Below are 19482 nucleotides of genomic sequence, written 5' to 3' on the forward strand. Positions count from 1 at the left end.
TTGCTCACCTCTGACCAGAAATACTCCAAACTGCACCTCAATGACATATATACAAGGTGAACTGAAAAGTCTTTTGCAAACATAAACAAACCAGAGATGATCTAAAGAACCCCCACAGGGTAACAGTCACTACACTCTGGTAAACCCAGACTGTGTGCACCACCGAAAGGGAAGACTGGGACTGCAGCGCTCAAGCTGTACGGCCAGCCAGGCACAGGGACTGGCATTTGTAGTGGTCCCAGCCCATCCCAGGGACCAGGCCAATACCACAGGACCTCTTGCTGAACCGGCACTCAGTCCCCAGACCGCCCACCCCACCCCAGTGAGAGCAGAAGGCCGAACCTTAGTACCACGGACAGGGTCCCAGCTCCTACTCCTGTTGAACACCCCAGTGCACCCCTCTGTCCCCACACGTGCCAGCCACGCCCCACCCGAAGGCCCCCATGCTTCCTCCACCTGGCCAGAGGCCGCCCCTCACCATGTGCACAGATCTGGCCTCCTCAGCATCCCGTCCAAAGTGCAGCCCTTCCTGCCTTATTTTCTCTTCAGCATTCATCACCGTCCAACACACTAACCAGGAACATTCCAGTGGGTACATGTGCGTTTGTCCCTAAAACCACCCTCAGGGACTTGAGTCAAAGTATTCAACCACCCGGGGCACAGGCAGGGCAGGGCCAGAGGGCAGAGGCTTGTTGCTTCTTTCTACACCACTGCAGAGTTAATGCTTTTGCTTTAGCGTTTATTACTTTTAGAAAGTAAGTATAAACCAGCAATATAAGATACCTCTTTAATTATAGATGTTCATAAAATCGGGGTGTAAACAAAGAGCTAACACCCCCTTCACCTTCTCCAGAGCAGTTATTTTATTTTAACTTTGTAGCTGGACAACAGCCCATGTGTCCCAAAGCAGCAATGACCAAGAGTGAGCGCCTGTTCAGCCTGGGAAGACTGACAAAGGCGACACCAGCATGTTGGCCTCCTGAGCATGGACCCTGCATCCTGTGCATCTGCAGAAAATCACCCTGTTGGTCATGCTCACAGCAGGCTGTAAAGAGTTAACCACATGATCGGCTTGTTCTAAAAAGTGAATCTGATCAAAGCCTACCTGACTCAGAGGAGCACTGTGGTGGTGCGAGGATTAAAAACTATTTCCACACACCGCGGCCACCACCACTGCCCGGCCCACAGCCACAGCAGAGCCCAGAGAAATGACCTGTGAAGATGTGAGGCTCTGGCATGATACACAGCCACGGTCAGAGTGACTCTTACCCAAATTCTTAACTGTAAGGACAGGTTAATTATTAACCAAATCCTGTATCCACTCTGTTCTGTTCCTAACACAAGAATGCTTTGTCCCTTTTCTAACAAACCTCGCTTGCATCAGCAACTCATCTCTAGCAACCACACTATCCCCTGACTCAACCTAATAATGATCGTATCACCGATAAATATCAGCATTCTGGCTGGTTCCGGGTCCTTGCTGCTGACTCGGCACTGACCATCCCAGCTCCCTCTTTTACTTTGATTCTGTCTCTAAGTCTTTCTTCTCATCTGTGTTATAGCACCAAACAGGAAGAAGATCAGGATCCTCTGTAGGGGTCCCCAGCACATGTCCTTTCAGAGGCTCCAGAAGAGACATGGCCCGAGGCTGGTCATGGTGGGCCCTACACTCACCTGGATGGAAGTCTCCTTTCTGCACATATGAGCTGTTACCCAGGTAGTGTAGAACTTACAAGAAGTAAGTTTTACCCCCTTCCTTCCCTGTGGCTGCCTTCCTCTGCCTGGTACAGATAAGATTAACAACTCTGTTCCTGTAAACAAGGTCCTGAGACATCCTATTCTCACAGAATCCAGTCTTCTTTCAAGGCTAAGATATAAAGCTGTCACTGTATGTATGACTAATTGCCTTTGTCATGCTTTGTAACCTCGTTTGCCTACCCACCAGTTTCACACCATCCCCCTTTGACCATATGTATAAAAACTGGAGTTTTTCCCTTGTTCGGGGATCAGCTTGTGGATACCTAAAATCCTGGAATAAAATCCTCCTGTTTCATCCATGTTTTCTCCTATCCCTTAAATTCTGCAACAAGAGAACAGGGACCTCAAGCTTCCAAGGACCTGAGATACTGCCGTAAGGTTCCCTCCTCACAGATGGCTGTGCTGCATCTGTGTCCTTCAAGTGACCTGACACTCAGAAAGGAAGACAGCAAGCTTGTCTGCAGTGGAGCCTGCGACGACCCCAAAATGGACTGCATCCTGGGGTCCCAAATGGGATACAGTTTGGACACCTGATTCTCTTTGGCCCAGCACTCTGTGTCCCAGGCACAAGCCAAGCCAAGCAGGTACCACTTCAGAGGTGGAGGGAAAAACTAGAGAGATGGGGACGTCGCAGCGGAGGGTGAGGAGTCAGGCTCCGCAGCCTGTGGCAAGGACAGAATATCTCTGTGAGGGGTTTGAGGAGCACTGGGGAGGAGCTAAGTTAAATCTATGCCAAAGGGAAAATGTATTCACCTTGAATCTATAAAACAGGCCCTAATACAAGCTGGACTGGCAGGAAGACAGGGTGCCAACAAAATCAAGCTCCCATTGCCTGATGCAGAAACATGAATGAATGAAACCAAAAACAGCTCTTTAACATGTTCAGAGCCTGTCACTAATGCCCTGCCATTTTAATTCTGGCACCCAGCCATTCAAGATGCTAGTCTCCAGCTAAGTATTTATCCAAACATTCTGTTAAAATGCAGGGATACTAATGGGCCATCTTAAAAGATAAGCAAGGAGAAACTGTGGTCAGTAACTCCTTATACTCTGATCGACACGCACCCAGAGGTCCCAAGGAGAAAGGAAGACACAGCAGATATTCCTTCCTGGCTGTGCCCACTGACTTCTGATCACAACCTAGCTGTCATTAGAGTGAAAGTCACACACCTTTATTCAAACCTCAGATCAGCCCACCCAAGGACATCCAGCTAAAGTGTAAAATATTCACCTCTGCTGTCGACTGGATTCTTTGCATAGAACTCCGTGACCGCCTGGAAAGCGTGGCTATATTCAAAATAAACATCATCCATCCTCTCCACTCGAATTCTGTCATCCCGCACACTACAAGGAAAAAATAAGGATGTCAAAAATGATCCACATTAAATCCTGGCCTGCCCTCCAAAAAAGATCCACTGCTACTTCTCTCTCATATCCAAGACAGAAAAGGAGAGAACGGGGTCTGAAGATTCCCTAGCAAAGCACCCCATTTCGTGAGATACCCAAGTTATTCCTTGTGTGTGTGCGGTACGGGGAACTGAACCCAGGCCTCACACTGGTGGGCATGCGTTCTGCCACCGAGCTACCTCCTCTGCCCTTACCATGGTTGCCTACTTTTGTTTTATGCCACTTAGCACATTGTGAGCGCTTTACAAATATCATCAAAAAGAACTCGCTACAATCAGGATCAACTGTATTAATAAATGAGAAGGGAGAGGGACTGAAAGGCGTTTCAACTCGTTCCCATCATGTACTTAGACACACGAGCTACTGTTCTCCATCAGGTTCGCTTCTCAGAGTAAGCACAGCCTCCAGGCAAACACAGGCATCTTCCCTGACCAACCTTCACTCTTCAGGTGAAGTGGTCCTGGGCCTTTAGAAATAAAGTCAGAGTCCAGGTGCGACAGACGTGAATCACAGCACCATGACGTCCTGCCCCTCTCACCCTCTGAACGGCCTGTGCCACGGCCTTCACATTTTCCTGTTCCTATGGTCAGACACGAGCACTCACCACACCCACTGTGAACTGGGGTGATTCATTCCTCTTCCACACCTTGCTTTCTTCACTATGTAATAACTCTCCATACTCTCTGCATGCGAAGCCAAGTAGATACAAATCACTCTTTTGAATAACTAGGAAATATTTCATGGCACGTAACTGCCAGAATTTATTCAACCATTTCCTTACTGTGCAATATTCACGCGGAGGTAAGCGTGTCAGGTGTCACTCTAAAGCGTTTTTATTTTAAAATAATACACATTCCTAATGCAGCCGCAGGGAGCCCACAGCCCTCCATCAGTGTCACAGGAAACAGCACCTAGAATCTGATGTGCATCGTGACCACGGGCACCCACACTTCACAGCCCAGACACCGCCGCGCACAGTGCTTCACAGGAGTGGCGCTCCATTAAACCCGCACCCCGCGCTGGCAGCCAAGTGTGACCTTTCTAAGACGCTCATGAAGACATGCCTCTGTTTCATTCTTTCTTGCATCTTCTAGTACCATTTCCAGATTTGCTTTCCAAATTTAACTGACGCGAACGCAGGTGAAACGAGACAGAGACTGGTTCGGAGAGCTTCCCACCGTCCCTGCTGCCCCAGTCGCTCCCCACGGTCACCCGGCCCCTGGCTTCCGTCTGCCTGGGCGTCAGCACACACAATCCCCGTCCTCGAAGCTTGCGGTCGGTCAACACCCCGGTGCCCGGGCCCTGACCTCACTCTGTCTTGCCCACTTCGGGACCTTTGATTTTCCTAATCGATTGTTGGCTCCTCCGGTTCAGTTTCACAAGAAGTTTACTGGCTGGGACTCTGACTAGACCCTGTATCAGCAGGTTCAGAGGGCGGCGCGGTGACAGCGGGAGAGCGCTCGCCTCTGCTCGCACCTTCTTGCCCACCCGCACTGCTGTGAGGGCTGCACGCCACTGGCTGTGCTCACTCCTGACAGGTGCGTGTGCACACGTGTGCCCTCGAGGGAGCAAGGCCCCCGGGGTCTCTGATGGGAACAGAAGGGGAGGAAGCGCTGCCGGACCCATGGCAGCAAAGGGCAGAGAGATGCTAGGAAAGCGCGTCTCCTCTGTACACCGACACAAGTACAGGCGTCCCTCCTCCAATAATCTAGGAGGGCGGGAGCATTAACAACAAAGGGAGACTACAACCATCCGAGCTGAAACTGTCTGGAAACCTTCCCAATCCGGCTCCTCTGCAGAGCCCGTCCTTGTTCACTACACAAAACTTAAGAAAGCCCTGAAATCATCCCCAGGGCCAAGCTAAAGTCACCTTTTGAACTTTGATTTTTATGGTTTTTCCTCTAAACAGGGTGATCCTATGATCTGGGTTAAAAGGTCAACTTCGATGTCTTACAGTAAAGAAGTGGGAAGGGTAGGGGAAAGGTAATAAGGGAAAAGAAAAAAATATGAGAAAATGAAAAAAAACTTAAGAAAGCCCTGAAATCATCCCCAGGGCCAAGCTAAAGTCACCTTTTGAACTTTGATTTTTATGGTTTTTCCTCTAAACAGGGTGATCCTATGATCTGGGTTAAAAGGTCAACTTCGATGTCTTACAGTAAAGAAGTGGGAAGGGTAGGGGAAAGGTAATAAGGGAAAAGAAAAAAATATGAGAAAATGAAAAAATGGAAATAAAAGTGTGTGTGTAAAGGGTAGGGGAAAGGTAATAAGGGAAAAGAAAAAAATATGAGAAAATGAAAAAATGGAAATAAAAGTGTTTGTAAACAGGGAAGGGAGGAGGGGGTGAAGGTAGGGCAGGGACAAGGGGAAAAAATGAGAACCAAGACCTGTCATGTAAAGGTACAAGATCCCAATAAGGAATGTAACTGTACTGTATATCTAAAATGTACCAATAAACTCAATGAAAAAGTTAAAAAAAAAAGGCCAGGTATGGCGGCTCACGCCTGTAATCCTAAGCACTTAGGAGCTGAGGCAGGAGGATCACTGTGAGTTCGAGACCAGCCTGGGCTACATAGGGAGTTTCAGGTCAGTCTCAACTACATAGTGAGACCCTGTCTCAAAAAACCAAAAAAAAAAAGAAGAAGAAGCAACAACAGAACACACGCTATTCTGTGTAACAGGCTACAAGTATAAAAGAAAGCTTCATGGCTGAGAAACTGAGCTTTTTATGTCTGTCTCTACTTCTCAAACCCAAATTAACAAAAAAACACAGAAACCCACAGCAGCTGGCCGGCAATCAGGTCTCCACGAGTTCCCAGCCTGAACAGCACAGACGGCTGCAGGTCGGACAGATGCAGAAGACCCAGACACACGGCCACACCCACCAGGAAGGGGTCCCTTCCCTCCCTTCCACCACAGGGAGTGACTGGAGACTGCAGGACTTTACCATTTGTCTTGGTGAAAACGTCACTCGTTTCTGTTTTGTTACACTCCCACCGTTTTTTAGCTTCCCCAAATCCTGCCATAAAAACACCCTTCTCACTTCAAACACGCTGCACAGCTCTCGCTGCTTTCCTCTCCTGCCGACTCCCTTCCCTCCTGGGCTTCAGTCCGCAGCGATGTTAGAGCAGGGTGACCTTCCCGAAGCCCAGGGTGCCCTCCTCAATCACTGCTCTAATTACAGTTATGTCTGAAAAGCAGATAAGGATTTAGAAACCCATTAAATGTGGTAGAGAAAAACCAGACATGCCAGTTACCCAAGGCTTTTCAGAAAGCGGTACAAGATTGTCAGGTCCATCCTTCTGCGACCACGTACAAGCATGTGCTCACAACGGCTTCAGGTTATAAGATCCCCTCCCTGCACTCTCCTAGGCTTAACTACAGTAACATATGGTGAGTTCAAATCACTCTCCTTGAAGCAAAATTCTGTCTAGAATTCTGCACACACCAGGAACAGCCTCCTGGAGTTTTGTCCAACTAGATTTTAGTCCAATTCCTAACCTGACATTCTCAGAGGTCACATGCCTCACCGCTGTCAAGAGGTGTTTCTGAAAGGCTAAATGGCGATGAAGCGTCTCTCTCAGAACGGCCAACCGGACCTCCTCCACGGCACCCCAAATCACGGGACAGTTCACATCAGAGGATCTCAGGCACAGGCCCCATCCATATACATGACAGCCGTGCAGCAGAGGCCGGAGCAGGGGCCAGTCACAAACGGCAGGTGAGAACACAGGTCTATCTGAGCAACACGGCACCCACCGCAGGCCTGGGAATCACCTCCAGAGAAAAGCACCCAGTGACAGAGGTGACTGAAATGCAGTTAGTATCTGAAGCTTCAGATACATAGCAGAAGACACATCACCAGGACCACCCTCCAAACCTCCCCGTCCAGTCGAACACACGTATCCCACCTTTCCTGCCACTTTGTGAAGCGGTTCCGGAAGTCCTCTTTCCTGAGGGTCTGTACGAGGTGTGACAAAACAACAGGCAAACACTGCCTCCCGGCGCCATCCACAGAAAGGCTCCTAACAACACAACGCTGGGGCTTCACCCTCATGCGACTTCTGGCTCTTCCCTGAAGTCCAAGTGACCAAGAAAGGCACACGTCTTTCACTGACTGAGGACATCGAGGCAGCCAGGACAGCACACACAGAGACCCCACACAAGCTTTCTCCAGGAACTCAAGTGCCAGAGGAGAAATACAAACCGCAGTACGCACACAAGGGGAAGACAGGGCACAGCGCTCCACGGTCCAATCACCTCCCCACAGGAGAGGCTGGGACACGTTTGAGATTTAACCACACGCAGCCTCCCTCTGCCAGCCGCCTCCCCGGGTGTCAGCTCCACATCCTCGAGAACCTCGCCGGGCTCCTCCTTCAGCAGGCCTGGATGTGCTGAACCAGCGGGCCTCTACTAGGCCCTCACCATCAGCAGTGCCAGCACGGGTTCCCGGGCCACTCGCTCCATGGACTGTGCCGCCTGGTGGCCAGGTGTCACCACCTTCTATGTCTCCACCATCACTGCCAAACGGGCACGCGGCACGTATAAATAAGCAAATGAACACATAACAGACATCTGTCAACGTTGAGGTTTTTTTCTTTAGGTTTAAAAGAAGAAAAATCAACTAGAATTTACTGCTAGCCATCTAAATTAATAAAATTAACCTAAGAAAGGGGAACCATTTGATACATGAAGAAGAGCCCATCTTCCAGAGCTTACATGCCTTTCCTCTGCCTTGAATCTATCTCTCACTCTAGATTTCTGTCATATTCAACTTAGGGTTAACTCCAACCAGCACACGCAGCAGTCTACACAAGGAGCACAACACCGACCCTCCCTACCCCGCCGCCCCTGCCTTCCGGGTCGCCGCAGCCATGAGCCCCTCCTGCTCCACTGTGCACACTCAGGAAACCACCGGTCTGGTTCCCTAATTACATGGTTTGAATACACCTTTAGTAAGCGGATTGACTCTGAAGGCAGAGAATGCTGGTGAGCCACTTAAACTTCTCTTCGGTCAGCAGCCGGGTGCCACCAGCTGTACCTGTGGTGGCCACTGCTGGAGTCCCAGCCACATACCTGGGGCCCTCACACCACTGGGCTTTCTCTGGGCTGTGCCGCTCATGAGTCCCTCAGAGTCCCTGCCCTTTCACTTTATGCTTCATTCTGCATGCACATGCACCAAGAAAGGGGGATGTAAGAAGGTGTTGAGCCTGATCACCTGGCGAAGCCCTGCTGTTCCTTTTTTGTGCCTGGACTCTTAACTTACTGAGAGTGAGGCAAGGATTTCCCACTTGATTATGCTTTTAAAAACATCCTCACGTGCTTAAACTTTAAGTGATACTAAAGATCTTAAAAGCAGTTTAGAGAAATTGGAAAGAGGGCTTTTTACTCAGATCCAGCCATGAACAAGTCACTGCACTACGGTAAAGTCGCTCACACTGGCACCATCGCTACACGCAGAGCGCTGGCTTTAAGTCCGTCACAATCACCGCAGGCACTGCAGCACCTGCTCGCACAGACCTGGGCAGGACGACCTCTGCCCTGAGAGAGGACAGCGGCTCTTCCTGTCCCTCCGGCCAGGGACACCTCCCCCCACGTCACAAAGGCATGTCAGCTCCAGAGGGGACAGCACAGACCAGCTGGGGGCCATGGGCTCCGAGGAGGGCCCGTGCCAAGGTCCCATGACAATCCAGACGCAGAGCTGGAGCTGATGACAGAAAGGCCACAGGCCAGGCCAGACACTGCCCGGCCAAGTCCGTTCCCCTGGAACAGACATAGATCGTCTGAACAAGAGCTACTCCACTCTCGCCACAGGCTCCCGAAAACCCTGTGGTCCCCTCACCCACGCCAGCCAGGGCAGGAGATGCCCACACAGCCACTCCAGACAGGCGGAACAGTGCTCCAAAGCCCTTGTGCGGGCTGTTGGCGAGGGATAAGGAGGAAGCCGGGACTGCGGGCCAGGAGAAGCCTCGCTCTATCCCCACGGTGTGGTGGAAACATAGAGGGAGCCGGGCCCCAACTCCTGAGTGCCAGGACACAGCACACTCCCTACAGGACAGTGATGGCATCTCAGTCACCTTCCCAGTGGACGACACACAGTACTGACACCCACAACGTACGGAGGACAGGTTTACTTTGGCTCAAATGTCAGCCTACAGGCAGCGTAGCACAGGGGCCTGGAGGAGAAGAGCTGCTCACGGCATGGCAGCCAAGAAGCAAAAACAGCCAAGGGAGGAGCACAGGAGGAGATATAACTCCCCAGTTACACCTACCGCAGCCCAGCCCTTCCCACCAGCCCCACCTCCTATAAGCGAGGTGCCTCACTACGATGACATGAGGCTTCAGGGTCTATCTGCACATAAACCACGACAGACAGCATCACAGAAGGCCCAGCGAGACTACATGGGAGCTAGAACTTCGACAGCCACCCAGCAAGGGCGGGAGGTGCCCATCACACTCAGGTGACCACAGAGGCATTGGAGGGAACTTCCACATCAACCTCTGCCTGGCAGTACACATCTCCACCCTGCTGATGGGTCAGAGAGAGCAGCCAAAACAGAGGGAGCGTTCACAGAAGACCTGACTCTCTTAACATGATCCAAAAGAGCACAGGTCTCAGCCAAAAACCACTCACCGTGCCCAGAAACAGGAAAAGCACAAACTGAATGTACAAAGAGCAGACATCAAAATGAAAGAAATCACAGCACTTTCAGGGCAGCCACATAAAAATGCTTGAGTAGCAACTACACATACAACTGAAACTGGAAAGATTAAAGTCAAGGCAGAGGGAAATTCTCTGCAGAGAAATCAAAGATGTATCAAAACACCAAGCAAAAACATTAGAAGTGAAAAATATCATAACCAAAACAGAAAGTTCGGGGGATGGAATTGACTATGAATGGAGAGGAAAACAAAAACTACCCAACCTAAACAAACAGGAAATATAAACTGCAAAAAAATTAACCCCATCTCAAGGGCCTATGGGACTATGACAGAGTTTAATATTCCTGTTACCAGAGTTGTAGAAGGAGAGAAGAAAGCAGGCTGAAAAATAATAACATAAAAAAATCCACAAATTCAGCAAGAAACAAAACCTACAGATTCAAGAAACTGAGTAAAATCCAAACAGGGTAAAGCCAAAGAAAGTCATGCTGAGATATAATGTAATTAAAATTCTGAAAACTGAAAGCAAAGAAAAACCCCTGAAAGGAGCAAGAGAAACACTATGCAATGGCTGTGAGGCAAAATTAGCGGGGGAACACAGGATTTCTCTTCAGAAACCAGAAAGGCAGGAAGAAAGTGATGTAGTCTTTCTCAAGACCTGAAAGAAAAGAAATGTGAATTTCACACCTGGAGAAGTAAAGTTTTCAAAAATGAAAGAGAAAACAGTATTTTTGGATGAAGGAAAAAAAAAGAGAATCTGCCATAAGCTGCCCGCTCTGAAAGGAAGGCTGAAAGAATTCTCTGCACAGAAAGGTGAAAAGAATAAAACAAAAGAAAAGGAAGCAGCCTGGACCTTGGAAAAAGGGGAAGTTGGTGCCGCTGTGCTGAAGCCCTCTTCATCCTCCCAGGTCAATCTTGTACTTAATGGCCCTGCTGAATTCTCACCATTTCTGATAATCCGTCACTAGTCCTGGATCTTCCATTAGGCAACATACATCTGCGAATCACATTAGCTTTAGCATTTTTAATGCAATCTTTACTTTCTACCATTCAGTTGTGCTGTTTAAAAATATTCTTCAGGGCAGTACAAACTGTACCTAAGCAATATATTACATTAGGAGTTTAATTCCCTTCTTGGACCATTATGAACATGATAGAGACTGCAAAGAGGATGAGAAAAATGTACACACATACACTACATACAGACAGATAAAACTGAAAGACATCATGAACCACCCTGCTATGTGTGTGCCCTCTGGTTCCAGTGACCATTTCTGGTACTCCCAGTGCTCCCAGCAAACTACCAAGGTGACTGTGTCCTGTCCAGCTTGAAAAGCACCCTCCTGGATCTCCCAGATTCCGACCGCACAAGGTGGCAGGCACATTTTTTCCTAACCAGCAGTCCAAGTCCGCTTAAGGGTGTGTCAGTGCCAGAGAGCGACTTCACTGTCTACGCCGCAGGGGAAATGCAGCTCCAGGGTGAGAGGACACGGTGCATCTGTAACCTTAGGACATTGGTCACAGGGAGGAAGAGGAAGAGCTGAGTCGTCACAGAACGCACCAGCACTGGGCCCCCCAGGACAGGGTTCACGTGGAGGGAGGTCTCCACAGCTCCTTTCACTTTTGCTGCTGGTGTAGAAAACGCCAAGTCTCTGGTGAGCTGCTTGCCCCCCAGGTCAGAGGGGCACTGACGTTGGCAGAAGCACATCATCCTTCCTGCCAAACAATGATTCCCTTATATTTCACTAACTTTGGACACTTGTTGACTTTATTCTCAAATCTTCTTTTATTTATTTTTTATTTTATTTTTTTTTTTTGGTACCGGAATCCAACTCAGGACTTTGGGCTTACAAGGCAGGCTCAATGCCACTGAACTAAGTCCCCAGCCCCTTAATTTCATTTTCATAAAAAAAGAAAAAAGGAAAGAAAAAAGGGGTATATACACTGACACACTACTCTGGGCGCATTATAGTAAAAGTACTGTAAATCAAAATAGGAAGTTAGCAAAAATCATTTTTCCTTCTGAATAGATTTTTTTACTTGTACAGCAAACACTTTACCTTTGTAACTTTAAAATTACACTTTAACAAGTATAAGAGAAAAAAATTTCTAAAACAAAATAATAAACACCTGTCAAAGGAGACAGTAAGCCAAATCAAGAAACATCAAAATAGACCCCGCCTCCTCCCAGCATCCACGAGCACAGCGCCAGCCCCTGCACCTCCCGCAGACACAGCCACACACACGCCAGCCACTGCCACCACACGGCGACATCTCCCCACCTGGCCTCCACTCAGCCGAAGCGCCCATCAGACCACACGTCCCTGTCTGGTCCTGGCTCCCGACCTCCCTTTACGTTTCCGTTTCTATTCACCACCCTCCTATTCCCAGCTACTGGCATTGTCCAGCATTCTCCAAGCTTCACGTTCTTGGGTTGTTTTTCTTCTGGGGGCGCTAAGAGCTGAACCCAGAGGCCTGTGCACACCACTAAGTGACATCCCTCACCACTAAATTACCCGGGTGGGCCTGCTGCACACGTGCAGTCCTCCTGCCTCAGCCTCCTAAGGGGCCAGGACTGCAGGAATGCTACACTGCACCCCGCTTCCTCGATCTTATTCTTCTCACTGCATGCTCTTCTCCCTTGGGGAAACTGGGATTTTAAGGTCAGCTGCCCATCAATGCAGCAGACGCCCCTCTTCTTGTCTAGTGAGCCCGGATCCTAGCTGCTGCTGTGGCAGGAGTCCACGCCCTACCCTGGGTCTCCTCTCAAAAACAGATGTTTGTCACTGTCCAGAAATAATAACCTAGCTTACTACCATCTTCCACTGTAGCTGGTCTGAATTACAACAGGAAGGTTTAGGTAGGTTTTTAACTGCAATTCACAGAATATAAAATCCTTTGGAGACCTCTTGTGGCTACAGTTAAGAATACAAGGGAAAAAGAAAAAAACAGAAGACCCTCATCTGGGAGGACATTCCAGAATCCCAAGGCTTCCTTCTGCCTTTTCTCACATAGCTTTTAACATCTAACATCTTCCTGAAAGAATTAAAGACATCGTACTACAGTGATCTGTGCACACCACGTTTACAGCAGTACAATTTATAACAGCGAAGTCTTGGAAGCAGCTGATGTGTTGACGACTGGTTAAAGAAAATGTGGTGTTTATACACAGTGGAGTACTACTCTGTCGTAAAGAAGAGTAAACTTCAGACCATCAAGTTAAGAGAAATAAATCAACAGAAAGTCAAGTACATGGTGCCTTGTATGAGAAACCCAAAGTATAAATAAAGAGCAAAATAAAGCAAAGATGAGAGGAAACAGGGAGACAGACTTTGTGGAGATGGAGCGGGGTGTAGGGACAGAGGGAGGGAAAATAAAAAGGAACCAGATGCTACCCCGTGATGAAGGTATTTAGTGTGGATTATCAATCATACTAATAAAAAGTATAATTCCCTTGAAAATATATAATCTTCAGGCTGGGGAGGTAGCTCAGTGGTGCCACGCCTGCCTTGCAAGCACAAGGTCCTGAGTTCAATCCCCAGTACTGCAAAAAAAAAAGAAAGAAAAGAAAAGAAAGAAAATATACAATCTTCAATTTTAATACAATATCAATCATTAACTGACTCTAACTGATGGTTTTACCTTGAGTCATACTGCAAGGAAAAAAAGGGAGACTGAAAGAGAGGGTGTAGATTTGAGATACAAGAATGACAGCACTAGTTTGTTTAAAACAGACAAGATAGCACCAAACGGGGAAACTTTAGTGCCTGAAAATCCAGTGCCCGACTGTTTGCTCGCAGCAGCTATGAACGGTAATTCTGACCAGCTATGCATTGCACACCTAACTGAGAGCACCCCTGGCGGGCACCTCGCTAACAGGCAGCACTGTGCAGAACACAGGTGCATCAGGCTGGCGAGGTGAATGAGCTGAAACAGGGCAGAAACACAATTGCTAGCACTGAGGTAGGCCTCACTTCACCAGCAAAGGAAAATGCAGGAAAATTAAATTTAAAATTAACACCAAAAATAAAACTCAATTAAGAAAAATAAGTGGACTTATTATTATAATATTATTACTTATATTACAATTAAGAAAAATAAGTGCAGGATGGGGGCAGAGTTTTTCAAGTGTAAATATAATAAAATGTGACCAGAAGCATGGGACTGAACTAAGACCCTCTACTAAAGACACAAGCGGCCATGAGGCCTGGGAGGAAGTTGGAGCCTCAGCCTGCTTGCTGCCTCCCCACTCTCCCGAGATGGCCACCGCTGCCGGTGCCACTGTTGCTGTCGTGGGGCCGCGGGGCAGGCTAATGGCCAGAAGATTGCCACGCTGCGGGTCAGCGACCTCAGGACCAAGCTAAACACTGACGGACTCAAGAAGCAGATGAGCTGAGTGGAGATGCTTCTGTGGAAGATGATGCCTTTGTCAAGGGTGGTGAGGAAGAGGAAAATGAGAAAGAAGGGAACCCAGCTGAAGCAGATCACACAGCTCAAGAAGGGATGGGAGCTAGTGCAACTGTGAAGGCAGCTGAGGGTGACGTCTGAAAGCTGAAGATGCCATCACTCTGGACTGTGACGGTGATGACCTCCTAGAAACAGGTACAAATGTGGACATTACAGATGCAGAAGCAAGTAAGCCAAAAGATGGGTAGGACGCCATCGCACAGAGCCAGAGAAGGAAACCAAGGGTTATGGGATGAATGTGAACCACAAAGATGGTAAGATGGAAGACCTTGTGAAGGGTGATCCTGTTGAGAAGGAAGACAGAGACTAAGTTCTAAGAAAGCAGAATTTGGAGACAAAAGGACACTTTGAAGAAAGGGCCCTCGTCTATGGGGCCTCTGGTCAAGCAAAGACCTCCTCAAAGGAATCTAAAGACAGCAAGACATCATCTAAAGATGACAAAGGAAGTACAAGTAGTACTAGTGCTAAGAGCGGAAGCTCAACTAAACAGATCTGGGTTAGTGGACTTTCTTCTAATACCAAAGCTGCCGATCCGAAGAACCTCTTTGGCAAATACGGAAAGGTGTTAAGTGCAAAGGGAGTAACAAATGCTCGAAGTCCTGGGGCAAAGTGCTATGGCATTGTCACTATGTCTTCAAGCACAGAGGTGTCCAGGTGTACTGCCCATCTTCATCGAACTGAACGGCGTGGGCAGCCGGTTTCCATGGAGAAGGTAAAAGGTGATCCTTCTAAGAAAGAAAATGATGAAAAGAGTGGTTCAAGAAGTTCTGGAGATAAAGAGAATATGAGAGATAGAAATAGCAAGAGCCAAACCTCTATCAAGAAAGAAGAGAAGACATTAACCAAAAAATATGAGAAAAAAGAAAGCAAGGATAATAAGAAAATAGAAAGTAAAGAAGAGAAGAATGATAATGGAACAAGTGGCCAGACTTCAGAATCAATTTAAAAAGTGAGGAAAAGAAATGAATAAGTTCAAAGAGTCTAGGACATATGGTAATATTAGACCAAACTAAGGGAGATCATTGCAGGCCCTCAAGAAAGGAAGATAACGAGAAAATTCATCAAGAAGCAAGGAAAAGGAGAGAGCCAGCCTGGATAAAAAGAGGGACAAAGGCTACAGAAGGAAAGAGATCTTGCCTTTTGAAAATACAAAGGAACAGAGATGGAGGGAACATTTACTTCGTTTTGAAAGGCTGCGATGAGCAATACAACTTTAAAGGAAAGACTTAAGGAAGCTGAAAGGGATGCTCAGGAACAAGAGGAACTCAGAAGGCGGCGGCAGCAGCTTTGTTATGAACAAGAAAAAGGGAATTCTCTGGATTACCCACGAGATGTAGATCATAGGCAAGATGATCCTTACTGGAGCGAGAATAAAAAGTTTTCTCTAGATACAGATGCCCAACTCAGCCACAGGTCCAGCTGCTCTCAGCACCAGAACAGATTTAATGACTTTGATCACCGGCAGAGGGGCAGGTTTCCGGACAGTTCAGTGGTACAGTCTTCCTCTTTTGATAGGCGGGAGAGCTTTGTTGGTCAGAGTGAAGGGAAAAAAGCTCGGCCAACTGCACGAAGAGAAGATTCCATCTTTGAGGGATACCCCACAATTTCAGTGATTCAAGAAGAAATGAGCCACCTCCTCCACGAAAAACTCAGACACAGACAGAAGAGATGTGAGGGGGAACGAAACCAGAGACCAGTGATCATGCATGACAGGCCCGAGATGGCACCCCAGACACCACCCAGAGGCCAGGCCTAACCCTTCCAGGCCCACGTCCGGGAAGGGCAAAGGGAGCATGTCTGCTGACAAGTGGGACAGGAGAGCTGAAAGGCCAGAGCACCCCCTCCGGGAGGGTCGTGTCAGGAAACAGCGTGACACTCTCCTCCTGGGAGTGGCGGCCCAGAGAGTGACAGAGGAGTCATCCCAGACCGGGCAGTGGGGCCCAGCACTACCCTGAAGAACCAAACGACACGTGGCTGATCACCATGACGGGACACAAGTGGACCACGAAAGAGTGGCACGGTCCACCTTCTCAAGGGTCTGGCTACCATGACATGAGGTGAATGGGCGATGGCCAGGCAGGCGCGGGCATGATGAGCCCGCACTCGAGTAACGCATCTCCAGTTAGCAGCACTGTCCAGATCGGGGGCAGTTCCACGCCAAGAGGAAGTGGCTCTGGACTTAACCCATGTAAGGGTGGACCGCCTCGGTGATTTTGAAAATGAGCTCTCTGCCATGGTTTCAACATAATTTACTGAAATCTCTGCAAACTTTATTTGACTACTTAAGAAGAGGACCCTCTGACCTGCTTGAGAGTTGTCAGACTTTTTATTTTCCTTAAAAATTTTAACATGATTGTTTTTCTCAATTTTAGGGAAGACGTTTAAATCGTTCTGACATAATTTTTAATAGTTTTATGTATCATTCAACTTTACTTTCTTGCAGCACCAATATACATCTGAAAAGGTGGGAAGTGAAGCGGTTTTGCTGAAGGCCCTGTGAGTGCCGGGCGTAGTTTGCAGCTGGGTGGTAGTGGGTAGTTGGCAGCATTGGCACTGTGGTGCCCGGCTCTGGACGTTCTTCTTGTCACCAAGCATTGTCGGCCTCCACTTTGAAGGCTGTCTAAGTTTAAAAAGTCTGCTGTCTAATTTTTAAAGCAAAGTTTGTTCCTTGCATTTCTGAGTACCATGTAGCATATTTTTGCAGAAGGTATTGTTTGTTACATTAAGTGCATCTGTGTAACCTGGTTAAAAAATGTAATCTTTATTTAAATAAACCTTCATATTCTGTATAGTTTTTAAAATCTCAAAAACAGTGAATTACAATACAACACAAACGTTCTTTAAAGACAATCAAAAATTAATTTTCAAAGAGGAATCCCAAGGGGCTAAAAAAAAGCATACGCAACAGAGCTACACTGGGGAACCACACCATACAGGGCCATGCAGGGAGGGCAGAGCAGAGTAAGAAGGTCCAACATACGTACCAGGGCAGGAGGCCAGAGAGAAAAAGGAGAGGCAAGAGACAAGAGGCACTGAGCACTGGCTGTCCTCATGCCGAGACAGAGCCTGCACCCATGCTTCTCACCGTGCACTAAGCTGAACTCGAAAGGAATCAAAGATCCAAATATTAAAACAGAAACAATCTGCTGGAAGACTGGAAGGCAAAGGTATAGGCAAAGACTATAGATGGAACCCCACCAACTGCACAGGAAATAATACATGGAATCACATCAAATTAAAAAGTGTTTGCACAGCAGAAGAAACAACCAACAGAGTGAAAAGACAACCTACAGATGGGAAAAAATTTTTAGCAGGTACTCATCAAAAGACCAACATCTAGGGCCAGGGATTTAGCTTAGTGGCCCTGTGCCTGCCTTGTAAGCACAAGGTCCTGAGTTCGAGCCCCAAGACCAAAAGGGAAAAAAAAGACTAACATCTGAAATTCTGAAGAACTAAAAGAAAGTCAGACCTCAGAAATTTAAAGACCAAACCCAAAAATGGGCATTTGAAATGAATAGACATTTCTCAGCTGAAGAAATACAAACAGCAAATATATGAAAAAAGGCTCAACAACACTAGTCTTTCGAGAAATACACACTAAACAATACTGAGATTCCACCTCACTCCAGAAAGAATGGCTATCAAGAAATCAACCAAGCACAAATGCTGGCGGGGCCCTTGGGAAAAAGGAACCTTCTCCATTGCTAGTGGGAGTGTAGACTGGTAAAACCAATACGGAAATCAGTGTAGAGATTCCTCCAAAAACTAACAGTAGAGGTTCCATTTGACCCAGCTGTTCTCTTTCTAGGTATCTTCCCAAAAAAGTTAAAAGCATCATCCCACAGTGATAAATGCACACTCATGTTTATAGCAGCACAGTCTATAATAGCCATATCTTGGAAACAGTTCACATACCCCTCAGCGAAGAACAGATAAAGAACGTGTGGTATTTCTATACAGTGGAGTACTACTCTGCCACAAAGAAGGACAATCTTGAGTCATTTTTAGGTAAACGGAGGCACCTCAAGACCACAATCTTAAGTGGAATAAAACAGACACACAAGTGTAAACATTACACTATTTCTCTGGTGTGACAATGCCAAATGGCAAATGAGAAGTAAAGTGGAGGACAGACATTGGGAAGTGGGAAGAACATGTTCAAGAGGAAGGAGAACAAGCGAGGAGGAGGGCGGAAAGAAAGGGAACAGTAGAAAAGAGAATGGAAGGAAACATGGCAACAAAGCTGTGTGAATGGGGAAAGGAAGAAGGGCTGAAGGGAGGGAAGGGGAACGTATCACGTGCAGGTACAAATTCCCTGTGATGAATGTGGTCAATATGGGTGACAAATACGTACTAATAACAATACAGTTAAAAAACTGCAACCCAAAACCCAATTGCTGACCACAAAGTGCCAACACTGCAACTGAACCTGCATACCAAGGTTTCAGCTTAGAAAACAACTCACACATTAACAGCTTTTGCCTTAAAAGAAGAGCAAGAAGCGCGTGCCACAGGTTCGCCACCACGGCTGTGAACCTAAGGAACCTGTGCATCTGCCCGCATGGGTGACCCTGCCTGGCGGTGACCCAGGGCCCTAGGGCACTGCCTGGGGCTTCCCGCTGGGGCTGCAGACTCTGGGGACTCCTTCGCAGCCACACCCCCTCCCAGTGTGCCACGGAAGCACACTGCTTCATAAACCGCAGCGCCCCCTGTCTGGAAAGCAGAACTATTGCACTGCAGCCAAAAGCGTAGCACAGGAAAGGTGCTTTCAAGATTATACAAATGAACTCTACCTGCAGAAATTACAGATTAATGACAAAATACGTGATGTCAGTCAGTGATGGCACAAAACACCTTTAAAAAGATCAACTTCTCCAGTCATCCCATCACTCCGGAGGCTGAGGCAGGAGAATCACCATGACTTAAGGCCAGCCTGGACCTTGAATAGTTCAATGCCAGTCTGAACTACAGAGAGACCGTGTCTCAAAAGACGGAATAAAATAAAATAAAATGAGCAACTTCTACAGTCCCTTCAATATCACAGTAATGAGCAATTTTCTTTTTTAAAATTTCCAGTTCTACTGCTAGAACACAGCTCCGTAAACAGGATGACTTGTACGGGCCCCAGCCGGGCCTGCGGCGTCCCCTCACTCACCCCGCGGCGGTGGCCCTGCGAACCAGGGCCTCCGT

At 47.7% G+C, this 19482-nt stretch overlaps 1 protein-coding gene and 1 pseudogene across 1 annotated transcript in view; one reads left to right on the plus strand and one right to left on the minus strand.

The window, feature by feature from the left end:
* The window catches only part of Msh3 (mutS homolog 3), a 107876-nt gene that overhangs the window by 75617 nt on the left and 12777 nt on the right, over nt 1-19482 (minus strand). Inside the window, exons 9-11 of the mRNA XM_033765680.1 lie at nt 4478-4751; nt 4077-4145; nt 2990-3102 (exon numbers count right to left, since the gene is read on the minus strand). Coding sequence (XP_033621571.1) covers nt 2990-3102; nt 4077-4145; nt 4478-4751 — 456 coding nt within the window. The remainder of the gene's footprint in view (nt 1-2989; nt 3103-4076; nt 4146-4477; nt 4752-19482) is intronic.
* Nucleotides 15490-16503, plus strand: LOC104875446 (annotated as a pseudogene).

Source organism: Fukomys damarensis, unplaced genomic scaffold (genome assembly GCF_012274545.1).
Source record: "Fukomys damarensis isolate Sample0158 unplaced genomic scaffold, DMR_v1.0_HiC HiC_scaffold_3, whole genome shotgun sequence".
Classification (NCBI taxonomy): Eukaryota; Metazoa; Chordata; class Mammalia; order Rodentia; family Bathyergidae; genus Fukomys; species Fukomys damarensis.